At 47.1% G+C, this 18,392-nt stretch overlaps 1 protein-coding gene across 1 annotated transcript in view; it reads left to right on the forward strand.

The window, feature by feature from the left end:
- LOC8033628 (guanine nucleotide exchange factor DBS) overlaps window positions 1-18,392 on the forward strand; it is a 177,543-nt gene that overhangs the window by 118,308 nt on the left and 40,843 nt on the right. The window contains exons 2-3 of the mRNA XM_029966034.4: window positions 11,765-11,845; window positions 14,346-14,460. Coding sequence (XP_029821894.3) covers window positions 11,765-11,845; window positions 14,346-14,460 — 196 coding nt within the window. The remainder of the gene's footprint in view (window positions 1-11,764; window positions 11,846-14,345; window positions 14,461-18,392) is intronic.

Here is an 18,392-nt window from a genome sequence, read left to right on the forward strand (position 1 = left end):
TTTTCGGTGCCTACTTTGTGAGCATTTTAATTTATTTTATGCTCGATTAGTTTCATGATTTTAGGTGCATCTCAGTGTTTGCAATCGCCTAGAAGCGTTTGCATTTTCCCGAAACTTTGAAACTGAAGCATAAAAATTATTTCTGTTGAAGCTGGGGTGTGTGTCACCCGCCACTATACGATATGATAATAACCATTACGTCACAATAATTGCAATGTCGTCTTTTCATCTCTTGCTCCTGCTTCAAACGACGGTGTTCAGTTGTGCTCACCAGAAGGGCCATAGGGGAATAAGTCGGCGACGTTTTGCGACGCCACGGCTCTCTTAGTTGTTCTTGGGGTGCGCAGCTTCAAAATAACGTTTTACAAGGCGGTCTTTTTTCTTCTTCTATAGATGTAAACTATAAATGTTTAAAAATGACCGTTTCTTTAACTCTAGTAATTTTTTTTTTTTTTTGCATTTTCGTCTATGTATACGTTTTGCTGGTACTCCGTGCCATTTTACTACATGCATATTGTCGTTTCCCGTTAATTGCATTATTTAATATCCTATCATTTTCGTTTTACATTTACGTTTTATTTTTAAATCCATGTTTATTTAGTTTTATCTTGCGCATGCGTTGTAATTACTTCATGCCTATCACACGTCTTTTCTATCCCGGAACCAACTGCAGCGTTAATTCATTACGTTTCATCATACTTGCTCCTTATTAACATATTCGGGCTTATATTTTGCACCTCAATATCATTGGCACGCTTCGCTTTCGATCAATTTATTACATTAGGCTATGATTAGACTTCGTTCGGTCTTTTTTTTTTTTCCCTCGGTCACGCGAATTTTATTTGATTCTTCTTAACGTATATTGCTCGGTGCGATTCTTTTTTTTTTTTTTTTTACATTTGTTATTTGCTTTTAGTGCGCTTTCCTGACTCGACCCTTTTTTATTTTTATTTTCGTCCCTCTTATTACGCCAGTGATGCGTGGATTTTTTGCGCCCTCGGGGCGAACGTCCGACCGAAGCAACGCTAAAAAACAGCCTCCATACGAAAATTAATTTTGGGCCCTCTCGCGCGCGCCTTTGCTGATATCGGAAATTTCCTATATGAGCACGTGTGTAAGTACTCGTATACTGCCCAAGATTCCGCTTCGCATGTGTGTGCGTGTGATTTTGCAGACTTCTCTTTCTTCGTTTTATGTTTCGTCATCGTATTCGCTTCACCTCCCAATTCAATTTTTTATTTTTATTTTTCACTTATTGATCTTTTTTTAAAAAAAATTGATTTTTTGTTTCGACCTTGCCGGTTTTTTGATAAATAGAAGCATGGCATCAACCCACCATGCCAAGCCAAAACTATAGCGCTTTGTTTGTTTGTGCGTGTGTGTTTGTTGTGTGTGTTTGGTGTGTGCGTGCGTGCGTGCGTATGTGTGCGTGCGTACGTGTGTGTGTGTGTGTGTGTGTGTGTGTGTGTGTGTGTGTGTGTGTGTGTGTGTGTGTGTGTGTGTGTGTGTGTGTGTGTGTGTGTGTGTGTGTGTGTGTGTGTGTGTGTGTGTGTGTGTGTGTGTGTGTGTGTGTGTGTGTGTGTGTGTGTGTGTGTGTGTGTGTGTGTTTGTCGGTTGAGTCGTTCCCATATGCAGTGCAGGTTTGTTTTCAATTCCGGTAGGCGTTGCGGCGCACGTTCCGCCATTTTATTAATATATAAAATACTATGGGCTATGACAAGTGTTTATATATATATAAACGAATATGTGCAGATGAATGAACCGTACTTAATCCAATGAATCAAAGAATCAAAGTTTTCAGGAACCCGCCGAAAGCCAAAAAACGGCGGGTTCGTGGCTCCGCCGTTTTTTGGCTTTCGGCGGGTTCCTGAAAAACTTTGATTCTTTGATTCATTGGATTGAGTACGGTTCATTCATCTGCACATATTCGTTTATATCCTCCTCGGAGACCACGTACGATGGTGTGAAGTGCCCGTGTTGTATATATATATTGTGTGTGTTTTCTGAGCCCCGAAGATCCCTACAAACTCTTCACATCATCCGGGCTTTTTGTTGTTGTTGTTTTTACTTTTTATTTGTAATTAGTTGTTCGGGTAACACGGCAGCCCGCCGTTGCCAGCTTCCTGCTGGAAATCCACGGCTAAGTATAAAAATAACCAAGGACGCACACGCACACAACTGCAGACGCGGTGTGTAAATATTGTCTGGACTAACCTAGGGTGCCTCAATGTCCTTCTGTTTAGGGTGATGCCACCCTTTGTAGTACCCGATGCCGACAGCACGCGCTCACAAGGAAAATACAAAGAAATCGACGGAAACAAAATGTCGCCATAGCACAGTCAGCGCCACGAACGCGTGCAGGGGCACGCTCTTTCACGCGCTGCCGAACAAAAAATAAAAATAAACGTGTGAGACAAAATGGCGAGATGCCACCACCCTAAGCAAAGCGCACATGAAGGCACCCTAGACTAACCTATTAAAATAAAACCCTTTTTAGATCAGCCACGTCTCACATTTAAAGTCCCCTACGCACAGCTGCGTTTGACCGCGTTGCGTCGAGAAGCGAAAGCGAGTCACCGTCACATCTGTGCTTCGTATGATGCGTGGGATCTAATTCGAGGAATCATCTTGTCACGCGACATAAGAAGCAGGGATGTCCTGGATTTTCGCGGCCGCAACGGAGTCAGACGTTCTCAAACGCTGTCAAACGCAACTGTGCGTGTGTGCCTTTAGTCTGGCCTACCACTCAGCAGTAGTTAAAAAGCTCGAGGCTCTTCTATGTTTTGATGGTGCCCTCGTATGGTTCCCTTCCGTGCACGGTGTAAGATACACTCTTTAGGTGAGGACACGGCGGGGCTGAACGCGCGGCGCGAGGAATCAGCTAGTGTTCGTCCGACGGGCATCCGAATAGAGTGCCTTCATACACACGCGCGCTTTTGCTTGAGTGGTGACATCTCAGCCATTTTTCCGCCCAATCGTTTTTTATGCATTTTTAAGTGCGCGCAATCCGGTGTCACTCAGCTCGAGCGCGTAGCTTTGGCTGATGCATAGACGCCATCTTACCGCCCAAGTCACGCACCGAGTGCGCGAGAACGTCACGCGCTGGTACATTCCGGACAACAATGGATGTCTTCACCCTGAGACAGACAGACATCTAGGTACCCTACATCCGAAAGGCTGACAGTGTCGCCGGCGGCCAAACGGCGAAACTGTGTGAGAGCGAAAAAAATGATCTCGTTGCCATGACACCCCGGTACACAGTGGTCTTTCTGCACGAGCGACAACCTCGCTGGAGCTCTGCGCGTGTGGAGCATGAGGCGGCACGAGCCGTCTTTGCCGTGCCCACGGGTCGACGAGTCATCTGCCGGCGCCGCTTGAAACCATAGTGAGAGAGAGAAAGAGAGGAAGTGAAAAGCGAACTTTATCTGCACTGCGCGAGGAGCGCGCTGTCCTCACCTGAAGAGTATTATCTTACACCGTGCTTCCGTGGTGTCATTACCTTGCGGGCAACAAGTTCGATGGCGTTTGTAATGAGCATAGTGGAAGCTTGAAATCATAGCGCTCTAAAGCCAACACTGCCAACACCGTCAAAATTGAAATTCTTACACTCCTCTCATTTCCGTCGATGAGAAATCCTCTGCTGATGTAGTCAGCATTCGGCCAATCGTGGAAGGCCGACCACAGCGACGCTCGAAGAAGCTCCAGGAATCATTATCGAAGAAGCTCCAGGTCGAGCTTCTTCGATAATGATTCGGCGTCCCGAGAGTTTCGAGCGTGCATGCGCAGCACGAAGGAAGGCAACGAGCCCGTGCTGGAGGCGTCCGAAAGAAAGCGCTGCCGTTTTCATCTTGTCGGCGACCATTGTCAGATATATAGTTTCAACTCAATAATGTTCATTATTGACGAGCGAAAGCGGGAGGGGTGAAAAGAGCCTGCATCTGTTCCTCGGAACAGCCGATTGGGCACAGTTCGGACCTATTATTGTCACCTCTAAACGTACAAAATGTCGCGTTGTACAGGCGTTACTTTCTATATCGGGAAGCACTTTTGAGGGTCATCAATGATCGGTCCACCACGTGGCGTGCTGTGTGAATCCCCCATACCGACTTCGCTTTGCCGTGTTTTTTTTTTTTTTTTTTTTTTTTTTTTTTTTTTTTTTTTTTATGGACGTGCGGAAAACTTGCAGTCCGCCGTGTGGCTATTTTTTTGAGGCGAAAACGTGCTCTCGGTTTATCGTTTCCTTATTGGTATAACTTTCAAAACCGCACGCTCTTTTTCTTTTTCGACTTGAGACAAACATTTTACATTCGTTGCTTTTGTTGAGAGAGCCTTCGCGAATAGCTATTTTGTCACGCGCGCGATCCCTAGAAAGGTAAGCGAATCGGACACCCACGAGCGGCATAGGCGGATGAAGCCTTTCTTGTAAGCCTTTCTCTTTCTTCAGCGTCGAGTAATAATAATAATAATAGTCATCATACTTGAAGAAACGGCGATGCAGTTGCTACGCGAAGCGCACGTTCGTCTGCTTTTTTTGCAGGGGGTTGTGCTTTGCGTAGTCACCGACTAAGAAAGACGGGGCGTGGTATTCATCTCATTATCTCTCCGTTCCCAGTGAGATTTCGGCATCAGTCGACATGAGCGTCGAGGGACCAATCACCAAGCGGTCAACATATACTAAGCCAAGCCCTGCATTTCTTCAGCTGTCATTTGCTAAAGCCCCCTCGGGTCTTTGAGATTCGTACAACAGGGCTTGGGATTCGCTGGCCCGCCGGTAGAACGAAGTCGACTGCACGTTTCTTGCAACGCCTTTCTTTTTATTACCACGGGATGGCCCCGCGGCCATTTCCGGCATCGTGTGAAAAGGATAAATTGGTTAGGGCAACGCCTCCTGTATACAGGAAGCTTTTGTTAGGGTTGCACACGCTCGCTTCGATGACTGTTGTTTGCGCACTATACGTGCTCGTTCGACCAATCGTGCTGTCTTTTTTTTTTTTTTTTTTTTTTGGGGGGGGGGGGGGGGGGGGGGGGGTTTTGCCGTTTGACCACGTTTTTGCTCATACTACTAATGCACAGAGAGCAGGTTCGGGTGATGAAAGGAATGCGCGGTTGATGAAGTCCGGCAAGCGCGTATGCGTGGCGCAAGTTCGTCTGCTTTCTGCACAGGGGTTGATGTCCGAACGCCGAGCTCTTATTGGCTGATTTTGAGCCAGCTCTAGCAATGAGGTCTACCCACTATCCTTTCAACGAAAGCCAATCAGAGGCGCTCGGCCTTCCTCCTGACGTCAGCGCAGCTCCTGCGCAAGAAAAGAAGCAGACGAGGGGTGAACGAAATATATACATAAATTTCGGAACGTGACGGGTCCTTCCTCAGTCCGTTAAAAAACTCAATGAACTTCGCTGTATACGCAGACAAAGAAGAATACGAGGAGTACAATCGTGCCCCGGTGATCGTTGAGTGGCATTCCGTCAGCCGGATCTGAAGGGGACTCCAGTGAGCCTGTAACAAGATCTAGACATTGGCGCTTGTCCGGTCAAATCGGGCGCGTATATCTTGCAGAATTCACAAGTTTGGGAAATGCAATACAGCGGGCGGGAAAGGGAAAAGTTAGCGCGACCAGAAGCTCTGGGACGATGTTGTTTTCCTTTTTTTTTTTTTCCCCTCGTTTACTCTCGCCCCGATTGCCAAGTAAGCATATCCGGTATGGGCGACAAAAATATCAAACGCTTCAACCCACAAATAGTAAAAAAAATAATAGAGGGAGGCTAAACTAGGCAAAACGAGAATGTGTGACGGTTACGTTTATGTCCTAAATGCCTTCTATTGGCGTGGCGACGGCAAAACAATGTTTTCGCCCATACTGGAAGTGTGACTATTCAAGATGGCGGCGCCCTTGCGAAAAAGGTCTATAGATTTTGTTTTACGCTCCTTTGCTCTTCTCCTTCAGTGTAAAGAAAGGATATAATAGAAAGTTTTAGTAGACCGTGTTTCCCCCTCTGGATTCTCCGCTACGAAGAAACCGCCACTGCGCCTGCGCGCCGATGGCCTTGGCTGTAGAGTTCCGGGTAGCGGAGGGGCTTAGCGGAGTGGGAAACACGATCTATTAAAACTCGCTAATAGAGAGTTTTAGTAGATCGTTTTCTAAAGGCCCGCTACCGTTACGGGCGCGCGGTTTAGAGCTTGCATCGACGAAGTGGCAGCGCGAGCTCTCTCTCTAGTGAAGCAAAATCTTCGAGTGAGTAGTTACCAAACAATCTATCGTTGTTAGGCCCCAAGCATCTTATGATAACTCCGATGAGAATGCGCCTTTAGGCGACAAAGACGCTCAAAAAGGTATTACAAAGCGAGGAGCGTGCGTTTCTTTAAAGCAATGCGACTATTTTTTTTTGCTTTTTTTTTTTTTTTTTGTGTGTGTGTGGGGGGGGGGGGGGGGGGATTATTTTGTGTAGCTAACGGCTTTGTAATTTTTTTAGTCGTCTTACTGGTTACAAGAAAAAAAAATAGATTGGGTCGTGACGATGCACTTTTGGCCCAGCTTGTTTGGCACTATCGAATCGTATAGCATCGGCTGCTACAGACTTCAAATAAACAAGAAAAAAACTTTTTTTTTTTCTTATTTGTTTGTTTTTTAGTTTGGTGCTTGAATGTCTGAAAGGCAGGCAAGACGGCCATCAGAATCATCAGAGCAACCATTCACGTCGTTCAATGGAAAAAAAAAAAAAAAAAAATATATATATATATATATATATATATATATATATATATATATATATATATATATATATATATATATATATATATATACATACATACATAAAAGAAAACGCGGTAATCATTTTTTACCGACCTAGAAGCTCATTGATTGCCCTGCCCGTCTTATTCGCCATTCGCGAATATGTTTCTTCGTTCTTTGCGTTTACTCTCCATCCGGGTTCCCCGGCGAGATGCCGATATTGCAGTTTCATCGCGCGCCATTTGCGCACCTCTCGCGGTCGGCAGCGTCCACTTCCGGTTAAAACGGCTCTGACCTCTATAGTGCTCTCTCGCACGCGTGAACGGAAACCATCGCTGAATGCCCGGGGAAGTTACGGTCCGCTTCGCTCGCATATAGTGACCTCGGTTTACAATCTCCACATTGTGGATAGTAACCGGCCGTTCCGTCCAGCGCCGCATAAAGGTTTCGCTTTAAAATATTTATTTTTCTCTCTCTCCTTTTTTCATGTGCGCACTTGTCCAAACTGCCTCTCTTGATGGTAAGCTATAATGCACTCTCCAATGGACGTAAGCTTTCGGCCATCTAACAACAAAAATTACGCTTCAATAAAAAAAAAAAAAAAATAGGAATAATTAAGGTGAGCCGATTTACCTTCGGGTCAACACGAGACTTGCGTGATTATTAACGTCATACCGCACTGCTAATGCGTAAGATAACAGACAGCCTGCAGACACGTTCGAAAGCATATATGAAGCCAACCGGCTTCGAACATGCTTGAGGAGTCATGTCCGCGGATGATTATGTCTTCATGCCTGCACAAAAAACTCACGTTTTTTTTTTTTTTTTTTTTTTTTTAATTTTTTAGTGTACGAGCAGTCTGACTGCGGCTTGGAGGACACGAAGAACCTCAGTCGGACCCGGAATGAGTAATGGAGCGCCGTTTGAAACGATGAGAAGAAACATTGGAGAGCAGATATCGGTGTCGGGGAGCCGGCGCGGCCACCTCGAAGCGTGCTTTGAAGCCCACCCAAGTTGTACTGTCCGTTCCGTAAGCCCCCATGATGAGAAGAAACAGCAGATGGAAATACTATTTTTTTATTAGGTCGTTCCGATAACTCCTACCCGATATTTCGCTGGCGCCTTCGCACGTATGCACCGTATCGTTACCCGCTATCGTTATCGGAACGCAGAAAATATTACGGAGTTTTTGTAGATCGTTTTCGTCGTCCCGCAACGGCTCCCCGCAACCCGCTACGCTACCCGGAACTCTACAGTCAAGGCCTTCGGCGCGCAGGCGCAGTAGTGGCCTCTTCGTTGCGGGGAGATTAGCGGAGGGAGAAACGCGGTCTACGAAAACTCCCTAATATTACGATGCATGGGCCGAGGCGTCGGCAAAGTGTCGAGAATCGTTATCGGAGTCAACGGAGCGATCTATATAGTCTCACTTCGTTCAGTTCACACCTTGACCGGGATCGACCCGTTGACTACGAAAAAAAGGAAGGGCTCCCGCAGTGTACACGCACATGTAGCGGCGATTCTGGCGCTTCGGGTCAACGGTTTCGGCGCATACATTGTACAGCAAAGGCGCGACCCGGACGACCTCCGCTGCTGGTCTCGGTCCATCGGCGACCAGCGGGGCAGCACGCCAACCGAGGAGGTTAGCCTGGACCCGAGGGGGGGTGGTGATGTCGTCGAGCCGGAATTCAATTTGCCCCGTTGCCATCGTTACCATGCGGGCAATCGCGTCGCTGCACCAATGCCCCCCAAAAGCCTTCCGCTGTTCGCGTGTGTGCGTCTGTACTCCGTCCACCCCTAAGCTGACAGTACGGTGGAAACTACGTGTGCCCGCTTGACCAGTCTCACGTTCATCTTGCGCCACGCGGTCACGCTCCCGAAGAGCGGGGTTGGGCGATTCAAGGCAGGCGGCTGATTGGCCCGGAGAACTCGTGGCTCCCGTTGCACTGTCAGCTTAGGGGGCGATACTTATGAGGTAATTATTAGATACTGATGGGGTTTTTCCCGAGGTACTCCGCCTGTGCACACGTGGGACGAGCTTCGGTCGGGGTTCTAAAATGTATCCGGCACTAATTGGTGTGTACGACGCGTGTGGGCGGTAATTGTTTTGAAACGCGGACGAGTGTTAGGGGGCTGGTTTCCGTGAGACAAGCTTTGCGGAGCACCGTGACATTGTCGCTAAATTTGGCTGACTTAAACGTTCCCGCAAAATTTGGTTAAATTTAGTAAGCCCCGCTAATTATCTATCTCAAATAAAACGGAGACTGGAAAAAAAAGAAAAAAAAAACAATCGCCAAATAAGAAACTGCGATTTTCCACGGAGTACCGTCTGTCTCTGCGCTACTCGAGCAAATAATAATGGTAATTAATTAATTATAAGTAAAAAAATATACGCTCTTCCTCTGCACACTCTGTGCCTTTCAGGTTTATGCGTAGAATTAAGATATATATTTGTTGCCTGCACCGATTGGGTAGGGGGATGGGCAGGGTCCCGTTAATGGCCGGTGGTAATTGAGCGGCGTGAATCTATGGGTTGGATTGTATATGGTCGCGCTGAAATATTGTGCTCGCATGCTGTCTCGAACGCCGTTGCACACCTGAACACGCTCATTCAATTATCGTCAAACGCTTCGAACGATCAACGTCTTTTTCACTAGTGGTATCCGTGAATGATACGTTGCCCAGTAACAGCTATCGTTAATACTTATGTGTGGTTTTGTAGCTATACACGCTGTAAGAATCCGCTTGGCGGACGTTAGCGATCCAGTCAACTACTCCATTGACTCGGTGAACCTTTTTTCAAAACCCCATCGATCCAGATCGACGGTCGCGATATCTCGGGCACGACGCGTCAGTTTGGATCCGAGTACTCGCCGAGGGCTGAGGCAGCCCTCATGGTGGCGCTGCTGTGGGCACTGCGCATGCGCGGACGCTTTGCCTGACGCGAATCTGGCTTCATGCGCACGCGCAATGCCCACGCCTGGTGTGGGCAAACGCGGGCTTGTTTGGAAACAGACGTTTTCTGTTTCGTGGCGTCCTCAGTCACGTGGGTTCGGTATCTGGTATGCGAGACGAAAAAATAACAAAACATCTTAACCTGGAATGTGCGAGGAAATATAGGTGAGGCAAAATAAGAATGTGGGGCAATCACGCATTTTTCGTAAAAACTTTCCAGCGGCACGGAAATATCGAAAGGATGTTTTACCGCATACCAGAAGTGACGATATTCAAGATGGCTGCGCTCTTGTAGAAAAGATGTATACGTGCTCAAAGTATACGCATGCCCAGGCAATGGCGGATTCTAAATACTGACGCAGCAGCTAATGGGGGGCGCTGACTTTTTAAACGTGCCATTGAACCAGGTGGGGGTACCCTGAAATGCTGTTTATGCGCTCGTGCTAAGGATTAAAGTTTCTCGATTTAGTAAGACCTCGAGTCGTTCAACCTTGTGCACATACCTGATGGTGATAAAGTGAAGGCTGCGAATGAGAGCGGTTGTCGCTTTGAAAAGGGATATTGCTCAGGTTACTTGCGTCCATGCAGCTCCGAGTACAAGCGTCGAGTGCATGGAGGGGCATTATATAGTCCAGTGCGCTATGATGGGCCATTTGGACTCGCGGTTCCTGCTGCAACTAGAAGAATATTTGAAAAAAAAAAATAAAGTATGCAATGTTCAAAATATGAAGCTGTTCTAAGCTTTGTAGTAAAATAAATAAAGCAGTATGCACAACCCAGCGATGACCTCTTACTGTACAGTGCGCACCATTCAAGAAACTGCCACAATGCGTGGCGGCAAAATCACAAAGCTCTAAATTCAAGGATTAAAAAAAAACAAAAAAACTTGCATGCACTTGGAGATTTGAATAAAAACGCGGCTAACGACCCCAGCCGCTACCACGTGTCTTTTGGCGTTTCCCTGCGTCGGAATAATGGAACCGTTTAATCGAATTTCGGGAAAGTGATGCGTATTTCTTCGAACATTTGCATAACAAGAAATCGATTTCAATTTTTGAGGTTTCAAATATATTTGATTTTCCAAGTTTCACCTTAGGTGGACCTCGGCGTACGCTACAGATCCATCCCAGCCAATACGGCGCAGTGAACGTACCACCTGACTCCGCGCCCTGCGCGCGCTTTTCCTGAAGGTCACGCGGCTTTTCATTTCTTTTTAAATGGCACGTAGCATTATTTGCAATTCATTGTAAGATAAAAGGGAGTGCCTTAATCAGGAGAAAAAAATACAGAGTAGCAAAAACAATCGTAATAGTTTAAAATAATTTTAGTCATCGCCCCGGTGTTATTTCCAGCCTACGATGTTTCTATTTTCAACGAACGTTCGAATCCGCGTCAGCGCTTACATTTCACGTAAAAGAACGCTTCAACGCGTGCTTGGTGACGTGACGCGACCAATCGGGGGATCGGGTGAAGCGGTGTATCATGCCCAGCGATCAACGTTTGCCACGTTATAAAGCCCCCACCGACGTGATGTTTAGTTTCACTCTAGTCAGAGCGCAGTCAAAGGCTACGAGGCGCGCAAACGCGGAAGCATACACTAAAAGTACAAGGTCATGGCGCGTCCACTGTACTTGATTAGGTTAGCCGGTGATAGAGTATATACTCGTATAGAAAGATGACGAACTCTCCGACCTAGACTTTTGACGCCACTCGATCGCCCCCGTCTGCTTACAGCGTCGACAATACGCTCTGAATTGAAGTGAAACGACGTATAATCCATTCTGTTACGGGCCCGAATAAACTACGAGACCGTGACGTTGCATTTCTTTTTTACGTCATGCTTGTGACGTTTGCTCGGTGGCGTGACAATGTTCGAGGCGTCTGCGTTCTTCCGCTGCCTTGTTGGTCGCGTCACCTGTCATTGCCGACTGCAGCCATCTCGAGCTCCGCGTTCTGCCGGCTCCCATTCTTCGTCCCGTTGCTGTTGCGCCGCGCTGAACTTATGCTACGCGTGCTGTTCCCGCGAGGCGCTATGGTCTGGCACAAACTGAGGTCCCTCTGGTTTCCCTCTGCCGTTCCAGATGAGACGATGGAGGGGGGGACTGCACTGACCGTGCGAGATGTGGCAGACATCATCAAGGGAAGGCACGTCGTCCTCACAGGTGAGCGATGGAGGCGCTAATTACGCTCTGCCATTCGTGCTACTCCAGCCATTTTTGTTTCTGGTGAATTAATTCAGAATTGTGGTTCGATTGCAAAAAGAGTGTGTTGCAAATTTGGTCCTTGTAAATCGTGTTGCGAAGTTCATATCATTCAGGTGCGTGCGGTGGTATATTAAAAGCAGGGGCGACCGAGTTTAGCACTGCAACATGGCAATACGTGTTTTTTTTTTCTTCAGGGTTGTTTTGTGCCCGTTTTTTCGCAGGGCTGCGTAGTATGCTTGAAACTAAAAATATAACTCGGATCATCGCAAACGTTAGGGAAGAAAACAACGCGGCTTCTAAACATGTCGCTCCTGTGTAAGAACAAGAAAATAAGATTTAGTAATTGCAAAATCTAAAAACTTTGTTCCCCTGTGAGAAAAAAAGAGGGCATTCGGCAAGTGTAACGGGGCGAATACTCTTTGCGTGATGATATCGCAAGAATCCAAATCTATAAAATTCCACTACGAAACGTCAACCGGTTAATTGATCCACTTAAATTGAATATAATATTAACCTCAAATACTCGTCTAGTCCAGTTTTCGACGAATGTATAAAGCGCGCGCGACCCGGTAAGCTCTATTAATTTCATTTTTCTTTAACAGCTAGCTGCAACGCTGTGATCGAAACTACCAGCGCACCACTCTACAGTAAGGGCATTATGTGAAGCGCAGCCTTAGGTTCGACACTAACCACCTGTGCGAATGTAGTAGAAAAAAAAATCAAATCGCAGACGTCGACGTTTGCCAACACGCAGTATACACGCCGATAAAAACAACAAAGCAAGGCGAAGCGCTGTCCCTTTTTCTGCTCTCATAACTTTCTTTCTTTCTTTTAATTTTGCGCCGATTTGTTTTATTTTTGTTTTGCGGGCATGTGAAGTTTCCTAGTAGCCACCTCTTTGTATTCTCGAGGATGTGCGTAACCATATAGTAACCAACAGGATAAGAATGGTAGGGAGATCTTCCAATGCGAAGAGCAAGTCGTCTGCTTCCTGCGGAGGAGTTGCGGTGATGTCAGAACGACGCCGAGCTCTTATTGGCCGATTGAAAAACAAAATAGTGGGTAGACCTCAAGGCATCTAGCGTCGAGCTCTACCCACTATCCTTTCAATCAAAGCCATTCAGTGCTCGGCGTCGTTCTGACGTCACCGCAACTCCTGCACAAAAAGCAGACGACTTGCTCTCCGCTTCGTCCCGCCTCCAGCGCGAGTTTCTTACCTTGGATAACATTCTGACGTTTCGTGAGCATCGAGCGTGCACGCGCGAGCACGACGGAATGCAACGAGCGCTCGTGTGGGAGGCTGCTGGGCATCGGAAAAAGACGCTAATCGTGTCGTTTGATTCCGGAGACTGTGGTGAAACAAATGAAGAACTTTTAGTCGAAGGCACAAACGCAGAAGGGGGCGTCTCATCGTCCCCTTCTGTGTCTGTTCCTTCGACTAGAAGTTCTTAATTTTCTTCACCACAGTATCCGGTGTTAAACGACATGATCAGCTACCACCAGCTCGCCTGCGCACTCAGTCTTTTCGTAAAAGACGCCCTCTCGCCCTGTCGGTGACCATGATGGCATACCCCCCTCCCGGGCCCGCACTTTTCTTCCGTGTCTCCAATCTCCAAAACGTCGGATGATCTCTCAGTTTGTCATAAAGTTCAGCGAAGGCCTGAAGATTATGTTAGACCACCTGGAAATCTTTTTACGTGCAACCTAAACCTCAGTTACAACGGCACCTTCTCCGCAGTTAGCCTCCGTCAGATTGCACGTACCCTGCCGCCTGGGAATCCGTCGGCCGGCGCTTCGCCTCGGATCGCCACCGTCTTGCACAAAGACGATGATAATAGTCTGAGAAGGGGAACAAGGGGGCAAAGGGCAAACACAAATTCCCAGATACAGCTAGGTGACTGGTGCGCGACCGAAGAAATCTGCCTGGTCCTGGTATCGAACCAGAGACCTCTTGTTCTTGTCCAGCTCGCTTGCACCTTCGCATTAATTGCATTATCATCATAACCTTAAAATGCAGGCCGTTCACCCTTGTTGGTCTTAGACTGGTCGCAGCTGATAGAACCCGTTTCCTTTACTGACGTCTAACTCCTGGTTAGCTCAGTTGGTAGAGCGTTCTACGGGAAACGGAGAGATCCCTGGTTCGATACCAGGACCAGGCGGATTTTTTCGGTCGCGCACCAGTCACCTAGCTGTGTGTGGAGATTTGTTTTTGTCCCTTGTCCCCCTTGGTCCCCTTCTCCAGGGATTATTATCGCAATTCTTGTCCAGCTCGCTTGCACCTTTGCATTAATTGCATTATCATCATAGCTCAAAGAATGGGACTTAAGCTTAGCGTTCTGTCACTATAACTTGAACTAAACCTTTCCTGCAATCCGGCAGATACAAAAAAAAAAAAAATGAAGTAGTGTAGTACATATTAGTTTATTAAATAGCCTGCTTTTGGTCCTTTTTGTTCCAGGAGGGAGGACGTGCGAGGGATACCCCGTGCTGACGTTCCCGGACAGCGGTGCCTTTTGCAGCCTCTCTGACGAGGACTACAGGAAGCTTATGCAGTATCTGACAAGTGTTCCTTTGTGAGTATATCGCTCCCCATACGTCTCCCTCATGCCTCGATTCTCTCCACTCGTGCGTGGCGGGCCGGAATCGCCCGAGCGTGTCGTCGAAGGGCGACGCTGCAGCGCAAAAGACGTAGCGCCACGCTGCGGCGCTCTGCCCTTGGCGAGTCACTATACGCCCTGCTAGCTGCTGTCTGTGTCGGCTTCTTTCGTTCGTTGGCCTTGGGAATTGACCTCCGGGTGCTTTGTAGAATGGCGTGTAGCAGCTTATCCGATGATATTAAAAACGCTGTCTGGGTGAAGCGAGCCGCCGCCCGATTTAAAGGGTTGTTCAGCCGTATGCGTTAATCCATTCATAGAGACACTCAAGGTCGAACGCACGTATCACCAAAGGATGGGGCTTCTGTGCGGCATTTTTCGTTCGTTGGCCTCTGGAGAGCTCTGACTGCGACCGAGCGACCGAGCGGCGTTTTGTGTGACGGTCTGTGGCAGGTTTTCTGCTGGTGTTCAGCTGCGTGCATTTATTCTTTCGTGTGGCAACTCGGAATCGGCACGTACAGATCACCCGGATCATTGAAAAAAGGGGCTTCTGGTAGGTTCTTTCGTTCGTTGGCCTTGGGAGACCTTTGATCTGGTCGCGAGCGACCGAGAGGTTGTCTGTTGATATTAACAACACTGGTTAGTGGCGCCAACCGCCGCCAGATTTAATGGGTTTAGCCTAGGGAGCCTAGATTTCAGAGGGAGCAACCGCTATCTGTTGGATGTACCAGTCAGAGGGTGCGTGGATAGCAGACGGGCGCCGTAGGTAGAAAAAAAAATATCGTTGTTGTTGTTTTTTACTTTACGCAAGTCACCGCTCAATTTAAGGGGTTCAGTCGTATGAATCCAATGCAGCAACTCGGGGGGGCGGAAGGGGGGGGGGGGGGGGGGGGTCGCACGTAAAACCGGACGAACCATTTTTTTTTTTTTTTTTTTTTGCTGCATTGCAAAAATAAGCAAGACGTTGCGGAAGGTTCAAACTCAGCCAGCACGTAACCCCAGCCGTTCGAGCAAGTTGCCAACGTTTGAGCACCAAGCGTTATCTTATTCGAAAGTTATAGGGTGATTTCAGATAAGATCGACCAAAGGATGGCTAGTCGACATTTTCAAATCAACTGATGTTTTTATATGTTATTGTCTAGTGTCTGGTATGAACAAATCCAAACTTAGTTTTGACTAGAAAAAATACTTGGGGACAGGAAAAATCGTAAGGCATGAGGTGGTGGACAGTTGCATTAACGCGCACTGATGAGGGGGCCCGTTTGAGAGTGAATAACTAAAGCGATAACATTAGGAGAACTCTAATACGTTTTAGGCGAAACTATGGGTACAGCTTGCTTGTAATATAAAGTGATCATATTTATTTAAAATTTATTTATTTTTCTAAAAATTGACAAACATGCCTGCTCGAACGACAAATGGCAAACTTTGGAGGTCTGTATCTCATGAAATAATTTAATCATTATGATATAATTTGCAGATATTATTCTACTAATATATAGCTAATATTTAAAAAATAACTAAGGTATCTGTGTGATACAATAGTTAGGATATATTTAGTCAAACATGGAAAAAAAATCAAACAAAGAAAAATTCCGATGCGAATAAAAAAAAAACCACCCTCGATTTTTTTTAAATTTAGGTAACCTGTTATACTCTATTTCGGCATTCATTTCCATTAAAAACATGTTGCATCATTTTATTGAGAAAGAAGATACAACTCCCCAAAGTAGGGTCCTTTTTCAAAGCCTACACTTAGCAGTGTTTTATACAAGAACTGACTCTGAGTTCCAGTTTCATGAAACCAACACACATCTTTTATATATTTTTATTCAGATGAGGCCAATGATAACTAAAGAAATCGTTCACACACTTAAATTAAGGAGAAACTACTGTGTACAAAGAGGTATCATATTACGGACTAGTGATCCGAGAAAAGATCATGCAGCCATCGGCCACTAGGAACTTTGTTTACTTTATTCTCCTGCGACACTATATGCTATTCCCTCTTCCGCTCTACCTTCATCTCTCTCTCTCTCTCTCTCTCATATATATATCCCTGATATATATCAAGAACAAAAACATGTTCAAGCATTCCCTTTCTGCGTGGTAGTGTTCTGTGGCTAGCAAAAATCATTTCCTCGCTAAGCTCACGATTATGGCAAAATAGTTGCCGGAAACCGCAGACGACACTCGTCGCTAGTTCTGGCAAAACGGCCGATACAATCTTTTTTTTTGCATTTCCCCGCTCGCTGTCAAGGACAAGGGGGTTCGCTTCAACCAGCAAAACATGGCCGCCGACGCCTGCTTACTGAGCAGTCATGCCTGTCGCCATCTCACTCGCTGGCGTCACGGGCGATAATATCAGGCACAAAGGGGCACACCAACCGGCAGCATTATCCCCAAGTACTCGAGCCTCGCGTAAATACATAGAGTGTAAACGCTGTCGCCATGTTATCGTAGTAAGACCGCCCCCCCCCCCCCCCCTCCCCCAACGGGGGACTGCAGTACGCGACGGCGTACTAACACAACGGCGACGATATCGACATCGCGGGCTCCGAATTTTCCCATAGTTCTACTCCACGGGCATTTCTTGAAACGCTTGATATTGTGTACGCCCGCCTGGAAGGATTTCAGGCGCGTATTTAAGATAAGGCGGTTCTCCGCGGCAAAAGAAAGCAATTTCACAAAAGCTTAAAAGCGGCGGCGACGCCTGTGCGGTGAACGCTTGTAGTTTTGGTGTAGACAGGGTGTGTGTGTTCTCGTTGTTGACACCAGCCGGCGATAAGGCACTGCAGGCGGTAGCTCAGTACAGCAAGGGCTAATCCGAGTGACCATCAACGTAACCCCACCGCCAACCCCTCGCGAACCGGTCGACGACATGGCTCAGGCTGTGTCATGAACCACGTGGTAGAAGCTCGGGTGCTTTCATATCAGCGCGTGGAGGGACGACAGTGCGATTCCAGAAAGTCTTTTTCGAAGGCCGCTGACCACAATTTTTTGTCTGGAGACTTTCCCTCTTTCTTCCTTTGACGTGGATCAAGCTTTGCCGACAGCCTCAGTTGTGACCTCTCTTTTCAAATGTACGTTTGCAGTGAGTGAGCTCCTCAGCCTCGGACTTGTCACTTGTGCACCCAGTAGTTCTTTCACTTGGCAATTATATGCCATCAGTTGGGGTTTAATTTCTATTATTTATGTATACATTATGAAGACGTCCTGGAGCTCCGAACGAGTGTTTTGTGCAGATTACTTTTGCAAACACAAAAAGACTATACCAAAGCAGCGGAATTTTCGAAGTGTTGGCGAGTTGGACCTAAACTCGTTGAAGCAAATTCTTCCGCCTGACTGTTCCACCAAAGTGAGTGCGACGGACTATACCTGTGCTACCATTGCTTCATGCACATCACTAAGGAGATCTCGATGCGAAGCTCAGAGCAGTGCCCTGACATATTTGTGCCAGCTGAAGAAGCAATTGAAGATCTAAATCGCAGCATACTACCTACAGATGTGTCGCCGCTGAGACAACCAAGCGTCGTAAGAAGTCGGGACAGGCCTGCCTATGTCAAGAGAAAGCAGACAGAACTGAAGCAGGTTGCTGTCAAGAATATACGTTCAAGGCTACGTATTGCGTACGACAGGGACGCACCATCGGGGTCGTCCGAACCAACATGCTCCACATGCACTGAGTGGGTGGACAACTTTCGGCAGGCCTTTGAAACCGCCACCTCTCTCCGGGAACGTTGTCAACTGCTTACACTCCTGCCGTCAACACTGACGAAGAATGAGGTTCAAAAGATGATTCCACAGGCCTCAATGTACCTCATCAGTAAATCCCGAAAACTCAAGGAAAAGCATGGCGTGTGGTATGAGCCGGATCCTTACACGAGGTGCAAGGTGAGCCCTGAGAACCT

Source organism: Ixodes scapularis, unplaced genomic scaffold, assembly GCF_016920785.2.
Source record: "Ixodes scapularis isolate PalLabHiFi unplaced genomic scaffold, ASM1692078v2 PGA_scaffold5__190_contigs__length_132052651, whole genome shotgun sequence".
Classification (NCBI taxonomy): Eukaryota; Metazoa; Arthropoda; class Arachnida; order Ixodida; family Ixodidae; genus Ixodes; species Ixodes scapularis.